At 37.1% G+C, this 8,639-nt stretch overlaps 1 protein-coding gene across 1 annotated transcript; it reads right to left on the bottom strand.

Moving 5' to 3' along the window:
* Positions 1 to 2,383: 2,383 nt before the first annotated feature.
* Positions 2,384 to 3,331, bottom strand: LOC142441244 (olfactory receptor 14A16-like). Its single transcript, XM_075543295.1, has one exon. The coding sequence runs from the start codon at positions 3,329 to 3,331 to the stop codon at positions 2,384 to 2,386; it is 948 nt and encodes a 315-aa protein (XP_075399410.1).
* Positions 3,332 to 8,639: the final 5,308 nt, after the last annotated feature.

Here is an 8,639-nt window from a genome sequence, read left to right as displayed (position 1 = left end):
CCCCCAAATAAGATCTAACAATAGTCCCTTTACATAGCTAGTAAATTTGAGGACATTTTTTCTTGGAACATGAATGGAAACTGAGAGTAGTAAAACACACGGGAAGAAATGTCAATCCAAGCATGAACAATTGATCTGGATACAGTTATGGGAAATGGGACTTATTATTAAGTATTAACATAAGTATCTGCCCAAGACATAGAAATGGTAGACCAATTCCTCTAACTTTGCATTTTTTTCATAAGTTAGTTTTAACCCCCTATGCTGGATCTGTATACGGCATCCCAGAAACCCTAGACAGAAATCATGAACTACAAGTTACATCCCACTTATGCTATCAGAAAATATTGATCTGATGTTTCAGTAATAGCTCTCAATGTAAGCAAAAACAGGATGTGAGAATGGGCATCAAAGATACCAAACATTTATATTTCTCTAGGTGTTGGTACTCTTCTTGGTTAACTGTAAAAATAGTAAAAATGTTTCATATTTTGGGTACAATTCTATGAGTTGCATCACATGAATAAATTGCTACCCTCAAAATGGAGATACATGCTGCTTCTCCATAGCCAAATCATCACTCAGTTCTAACCTTTGACAATCACTGACCTGCTCCCATTCCTAAAATTTTATAGTTCCCAGCATGTCATAGAAATGAAATTATACAGTCACAATTTTTTTTTAGAGTGGAACCTTTACTCACAAATGTGCCTTTGAGATTCATCTGATTTGTTGCATATATAAGTTTCGAATAACATTCTTTTTATTACACAGTAGGGTTTCTTTACAGATAAATAACAGCATGTTTATTTATTTATTCAATGATGACATTAACATTTAGTACAACAAATGTTAACCATTGAATGTTTATTGCTTTATACACATTTAGATATTGAAAGGAAACATACCATAATCAATAGAAAACATTTATAGTGTGTTCTCATGGTATCAGGATGATATGCAATGGTGTGCTTACTAAGTGCTGAATAGTATACTAAATTTATCATCGTGTACTTACAGAACCCACTATGTCGTTTACTAGATATTTGACTTAGGATATGTTCCTCTGTTTCTTTTTTTCCAAATTCAAAAGTGTAAAGACATTAATAATATTTGTTAGGACAGAATAGTTACATCCGTATAAAAGACGTAAATGAACAGGCAGCCATTTATGATCATCAGGATTATTTTTCAATGTAAGACAGGAAGTACATATTAACATGAAAAACAGAAATAGAGCCAGAGGAGTTAGGAAATGGGGAGATAAATGGGGGCAACGATGATGGAAATAAAGGAAAAGATGAAAAGCATCTTTATTTTCAACAATATTGTGTTAATATTCAGAAGTAAATTACAGATAAATGTAATTAAGGAAAACATATCTAATGATAAAAGACTACATTTGAACTAAAAATTAAATACAGGTGGAATTTTAATAATTTAATTTAAAATTTAGATTTATTTATATTATTATACTTTTTGTAAGTTAAAATACAAAAATAATAAGTGCAGGTTAAAGAAATATTGGCTGCCCATATGTACATAACTTCTGTATATTTTAATACGACATATTATTTCAAAAATTGGACTACAACATTAGAGGTTTATCATTTCACTATTATTTTCGATCAACATCATAAAATTCTTTATTTGACACTTATTACTAATTAACTCCTTTCAAAATTCCTTTAAACAGTATTATGAGTGTGATAATTGCAAGGTAACAATTGGGGATGCATTTTACAAATTCCAAAACTGTGTATTTATGAATAATTTCCTTGTCAATAAAATAAAAAGAAATTACACATCATGAATATCTGAAATTATTCATTTTCAGCTTGATTATTGAAGGAGTTAAATGAGATTCAAGGCTTACTGAAATTTTATTACAATTTGTACATTTTTAAGCTATAACAAACTCACATACGTAAGGAAGTGAATGGTGATTATTAATATGGTATGACTAATAATTCCTCAGACCTGAGTCCTGCTAAGTGCTCAATAATTGGAAGATTTCCCATGGACTTGAGTTCCCAAGCCACTCTCCAAACATTAAGTCATATTTAATGCTATGAAGTTGCCTTCTATGTAGTAGTGAGATGAAATAAAAATACCTGTTTTTGAAAATATATTCAGGTTGGCTGTTGAGTCAATTCTGACTAACAATGTCACTTTAACTCAGAGTAGAAGAGTCACATAGAATTTACTGGGTTTTAATATTTCAGGAAGGAGTTGGTAGGCTCAAAAACGCTAAAGCGTTTGTTGGCAGTTAAAATGTAACCACTGCACCATGAGGGTTAAAAGATGTGTACCACAGAGAAATCTGTCACCCAAATCATCTGACCTCCATTAGTAAATGCGAAACAGAATTCTGTCAATGCATTCACATTTTTGAGAGAAATTTTCCACTAAACAGTTTGCCAAGTGCCACCTTCACGTCCCTGTTTCTCAGACTATAAATGATTGGATTCAGCGTGGGCGGTAGCAAGGAGTACAAGACTGACATGAAGAGGTTCAGTGATGAGGAGGACTTGGATGCTGAACCCAAGTACGCAGTGAATCCAGAGGAGAGAAACAGAGTCACCACAGTTAGATGGGGCATACAGGTAGAGAAAGTCTTGAACCTGCCTTGTGAAGACGGGATACTTAAGACAGCTGAGAAAATGTAGACATAGGATACAACCATTAAAATAAAGCATGCAAAAGCAAAACAGCAGCTAGCAATGATAAATGCGTATTCTAGAATCTGTTCCCCAGGACAAGCCATTGTAAGCAATGATGGAATATCACAGAAGAACTGATTAACTAAGTTGGGCCCACAGAATGTGACGGAGAATGTACCTGAGACATGAACAGATCCATAGACACATCCACTGAGCCAGGATGCTACTACCATCTGCAAACAGGCTCCTCTGTTCATGACGGACTCATAGTGCAGAGGATGGCAGATGGCCGCATAGCGATCATAGGACATGACTATAAGGAGGGCGTATTCTGTGCCCGCAAAAAACATAACAAGAAAAACCTGTGAGGCACATCCTACAAAGGAGATCGAATGACTGTTAGTTAGAGAGTTCGTGATGGACTTTGGTACAGTTACAGAGATGTAGCATATGTCAATCCAAGATAAATTCCTCAGAAAGAAATACATGGGGGCTTGGAGGTGCTGGTCAGTGATGGTGAGGGTGACAATGAGGAGATTCCCCATCAAGGCTGTCAGGTAAATGAGGAAGAAGAGTACTGCATACAGTACCTGTAACATCCAGGCATCGGGGAATCCCATCAGCAAAAATTCTGTTATGACAGTTGTATTGGCTCTTTTCTGCGACATGTTGATTGTTGTCTGCAGAAATCTGGGAAAAACTACATTTACTGAATTCATTTAAAGGCTCAGATACCGACTCATTTGTAAGTGCTCTAAAATTGTTATATTGTGGGAGATGCTTAAGGTCATCTGAGTAATTCCAGAAAAAATACATTTTACAAATTGTAATTTTCAATTCACACAATACATTTTATTAAACTCTTTTCTCAAAATTATGCAGAATCAACTGGTTCTCTAGGGTTTTGAAAATCACCTTGAATGTTTTAAAGATTATAATTTTATCATTGATGACATATACAACAATTTTGAATATTGACACTTCCTTAAAGATTTAATAGCATTCTGAAAGTAAATGTCCACCTTAATTTGTCCACATAAATTCTTTTAAAGGGCACGTGGTTGTTATGTGTCTTATAACTAAAATTAAAATATAGTAGTTGACACGTTATTTTTACCAAAAGTAAGTGAAATATAGGTCCTCATTTAGATATTTAAGGAGCGATCCAAGATGCCAATTGCATACAGAACGTGATGATAGGTGAGCATAGGCTTGTAAGCTTTCCACTTACCTGTTAGAAATGCACTTTCACTAATTAAAGATGCTCTTTCTCTAAAATGTTGGGAAATTGAAAATCACGGATGAGTATGACAGAGGGCATTTTCTCAGATAGCAGTAAAACCTAGATAAAGTAGGTCAATTGTTCAGTAGCAAAGATCTTTGTCTTTGGATATTGCCATTTCTGTGGTTTCCCCCTTTCCATCAGCACGTACTGGTTCTGGGTGTATTTATAACACTGCTGAACTTTTTGTAAGAGGTTAGAGTTGACTGATTAGGATGAGAGCTAATTATGTGGCTAGGCCAAGGTTCCTGAGGGGGAAGATAATTTCCTGGATATAATGTTATGGATGTGGAAACTGTGTAATTCTAAGATTGAGGACAATTTTTGTATAGTTTGCTTACTCAAAGCTTTTCTTGTTCAGAGAGCTCATCAACAGTGGAATAATTTGATCTATAGTTTATCACTTCAATAGGTTGTGTGGAATATTACCTTTGAAGAAGAATGAAAATGAAATTAATCTCAAGAACACCTACATATTTTGATAGTAGTGTTTAGGTATGTCACTTTCTCTTAGTAAGGTTGCATTTATTTTTATTTATCATATGTGTAATACAAGTTATTCTGTCATTCAAAATATATAAGCTCATAGATAATGTAAACATATCAATTGGTTCTTCAAGCTTCAACTACTTTTCTCTTCCCAGAGCGAATTTTAAAATGGTTTGTTTTATTTATTCTCACTTATTTATCTATGTGTTTATGATATGCAACTACAAAAAGATGTCATAATGAAATGTACATCTTTCCATTTTTTGTACAGATTTCTCACTTTACATTTTTTTCAGAGACATTTACCAATATTGTTACAAATATATTTAATCCTTGAATTTTGATGTATATATTCACTCCAGATTCAAGAATTCAATATTTTAATAGCTTCATGATTTTTTAATTTAGAATAAAATTTAAGTTGTATAGTTGCACACCTATGTTCATTAAACAATGTATTTTAGAATAATTAATTGTTAAAACTTGAGACCTCATTACATAGTGATAAGGTGTTGGACTGTTAACCTTAAAGTCAGCAGTTCAAAACACCAGTTTTTCTGCAGAAAAAAGACAAGACTTTCTGTTCCTTTAAAAAAATAATGTCTGAGAAACCCAGAGGGGTAGGTCTCCCTGCCTTACAGGGTTGCAATAAATTAGAATTGACTCCATGAAAATAAGTGGTTTTGTTTTGCAGTATTTTGTTTTGGTTTTCTGTTCATGTATACTTAGTTTTCCTATTGATAGCAAATCAATTCTGACTTACAGAAATCCTTTAGGTCTGGGCAGACTGCCTCTGGATTTCAATGCTCCTTGTAAACAAGCAAGGAGAAACTTTGTCTCAGTAATTGAATATGCTGTCAGGAAAGATTAGTTTTGGAAAAGAACATCAATAAAATTTGAGCATGGTTCAAATTCTACCTTGGGCCCTTGTCTAGACCCTGCTGATTCTGGAGAACAGTTTCCCCTAAGGAGTTGATTTGATCCTGCCACATAATAGAGATTGCATGCATTTTTCTGCAGAGACCATTCGAGTACTATCACTATTCTCACTAGATTTTTGATTCCTAATAGAATGGGTATCCGTAGCCTTGCTTCTTGAGCCAATCTGTTTGTGGCACTTAAAGGAATATTCATGTGTATTATGATATTAGCAAGAGATATATCCTTGAGTGCCTCGTCCTGTCCGGTTGATCAGTAAACATGAATATACAGGGCTTCCATAGGCAAAATAGATGCCCTTCAGGATATAACTGATGAGGTTCCACTTATTTAGCACCACCTAGAAGTTTATTTCAAAAGTAAGTGTTAGCAAATGATGCCACAGTTAGAGAATGGAAATAAGCTGTTGTTCTGTTAGGTAGGTAGATTTAGGGACATGGGATTGTCCCTCCCATGCCTGCAGAGGAGGTTGGACAGAAATCAGACAGCCATTAGACATCTAGGAGGACCCCAAACGGAGCATGCTCATACTCAAGCCACCAAGCCAGGTGGAGGTGAACCTAGGGGTCCCACACTAGACCCAGGCTTATGAACTCAACCAGGTAGGCTTTTCCCAGCCAATGGGACCACCAATTCTATCAACCACACCTCCCCTAACAGCGGTTTGAAAAATCATGGCTGTGGGAAGGCCTTGCTCTTTTACCTGCTCCTGGTCAGCAGCAGGTCTAACAAAACGAATAACTCATTTCTCCCAAAGGATTGCCACTAGTGAAGGGGGCGTGGAAATTAAGGAGGGTTTGAGGTTAAAGACACTGCCAGTTTTTACAAATGGGTGAATGAGGTCCTTCTTTGTTGTAAACACCTGTAGTTCCTGATATCCACAAGGGATTGAATAATACAAAAATCATTCTTTTGGGGCATTAATCTGCAAATGGACTAGCAATAATTCTTTAGACTAATTCAAATCTTCTACCCATATCCCACATGAGCTGATAAATGAGGTTTTAGCAGTAGAATAAGCTATGAATTGAAAATGAGGATTTAGCCAATGTAGATACGGTGAATTATAACACTTGTGTTGTAATAATGTGTCAATAACTTCTTTTAATCCTTCTCTTGTTATGGCGGGATTGGGTACTCCATCTTGCTAACAAATGGGAAGGTTTGACCTAAAGCTCTCTACCTGGAAATGCAGTTACACTTCCCTGTTTAGGAAACTGGTCTTCTTTAATCTGTTCATTTCACCTAATTCTCTTCTGATCAATAGTTCCAGGATAGCGATGCATTCTGTGTTGTTTGTACAGAAAATGACTTCAGATCTCTGGCTATGTTGTGAATGTGATCTGTGAGAGAGAGGTTTACTGTGCCAGCATGGCAAATAGGAAGATGTGGGTTTCATCAGGTCACAGTTTGTTTGAAGGGAAAAGAGATAAAAAGACTTTGCAAGCCCCCCCTCCCTCTTTTTTCTGGTTATTGGACAAGCCTGTTTCTGCTTTAGCTGGTTCTCTGCTTCAATTTGTGAGCTACACGACCTGTGGTACAAGGCAACCCATGGATTCAATCACTAGAGCTTGAGGTTCCTTTGAGACCTGCTTTGCCATGTTGCTGGTGTGTATGTCCCTTGAGCTTGAGGCTGGTGGATTCTGTCATTTTACATTGCTTGAGCTGAATATCCCATCTGAATCAGCTTTGCTAAGCACCTGAGCTGCTGACTGTTGGTAACTTGCCCTGCTGTTTGCTGCCTGTGGGTGGACTCTGCCAGCATTGCCCCAGTGAATACTTCGCTCTCTGCATTTTTGATCTTGGACCCAGAAATCATAATGAGTTGAAGGTCTTCCAGTATATTAACAGTTCCATGGAAGTGAATTTAACTGAGCCCTCTGTACAGCTTTGTGGAATTATTAGATCTTATATTATGTTGTGCTGCATAAATCTATCTATCTATCTATCTATCTATCTACCTACTTTTATATTCATGTGTCCTGGTTTTGTTTCTGTAGAGAACCCTGCCTAACACTGTCCCTGGGAATGAAGTAGAACATTCACACATAACTACAAGTTGGTATATGAAGTATTTTGAGGGGACAGGGGTCCTTGATAGAAGGTCAGTATGGAGAAAGCAGCTCTCATGTCAAAAAGGAAATTAACAGGCCTGCCAGCTATTCCAAGGGTGACCCAGGTCTATATTCCATTGGTGGAGATATTATCAGCAGGAATGGACCAGAGTGAAAAATCCTATTAGTTCAAAGCCATGATATTTAAGTTTGCTGACCCAAATCTGCCTCGTGCTCAGGCCATCCCTTCCTCCAATGGTCAAAGTTATGGTGTTCCGGGTTTGGATTCTGGTGATTCTCCCAGGTGGCACATTTTCCCTTCTAGTATCTGAGCTTCCCACATCACTGACAATTCCCATCTTTAGTGTCCCTGTGCATTCCCTTTAGTACACCTCAGGGTTGCTGTCCCGTAGGGCAACTCTTACCAGGTGGAGGCTCAAAAATGATAAACCTTTCCAATATTTGGTAATTTTCCTGCTTGCAGGAAAGTTTTCAGGAAAGGAACAAAAAGCAGAGGAGGGACAGAGAGAATATTTTAATAGAAAGAATGAGTTTACTGAAGGGAATTATTGGAAACAAAATCCAAAGGGTCATTGAAAAAAAACAACGCTATTGAGTCTATGAAAATCCACTGCAACCATATCGGACAGGGAAGACCTTTCCCTGTTTACAGAAAAGCCAGTTGCAATGAAATGCCTGATTTTCTTGAATTCAGCTCTGCTTTTGTTTTGTGTTTGGTCTCTTTCTCCCTCTACTATTATTATTTCTCTTTTGCCAAGCTTTTGCAAAAAGGCACATGGAAGTCGGGTTATTCCAGTTGTTTCCAAGAGCAATACAGAGGCTTCTTTAGAGCAGCCTGTGTCATCTGATCTGCCTCCTGTCTCCAAACCATGCATATGCCCGTACACCAGGCTATTTACATCCCTGATAAATGTTGCTGGGTTCATATATGCACAGGTAAGGATTCCAAATTCCTAGAGTTGACTGCATTCAGATTGAGCCATAAAATAGGTCCCCCTCCCCTTCAAAGATCCTGGTGAGACCACCCATATGTGTTAGTCCTCTTCAAAGGCCTCCTGAGTCCACATTAGTGGTTTTTCAGCTTCAAAAAGTCCCCTTGAGGCCACCCATTAGCTGGTGGCCACCTAATACCTGACTTTACCTGAGGCCACCAGGTTGTGGTGCCCTAATGCCTGATTTGCTTTCTAGAAA

The sequence above is a fragment of the Tenrec ecaudatus genome, chromosome 2 (assembly GCF_050624435.1).
Source record: "Tenrec ecaudatus isolate mTenEca1 chromosome 2, mTenEca1.hap1, whole genome shotgun sequence".
NCBI lineage: Eukaryota > Metazoa > Chordata > Mammalia > Afrosoricida > Tenrecidae > Tenrec > Tenrec ecaudatus.
The sequence above is the reverse complement of the archived record's forward strand: the minus strand, read 5'-3'. Positions and strand labels throughout refer to the sequence as shown.

Excerpts from the sequence above, each read along its gene's own strand:
- LOC142441244 (XM_075543295.1), bottom strand. The coding sequence starts at position 3,331 with ATGTCGCAGAAAAGAGCCAATACAACTGTCATAACAGAATTTTTGCTG.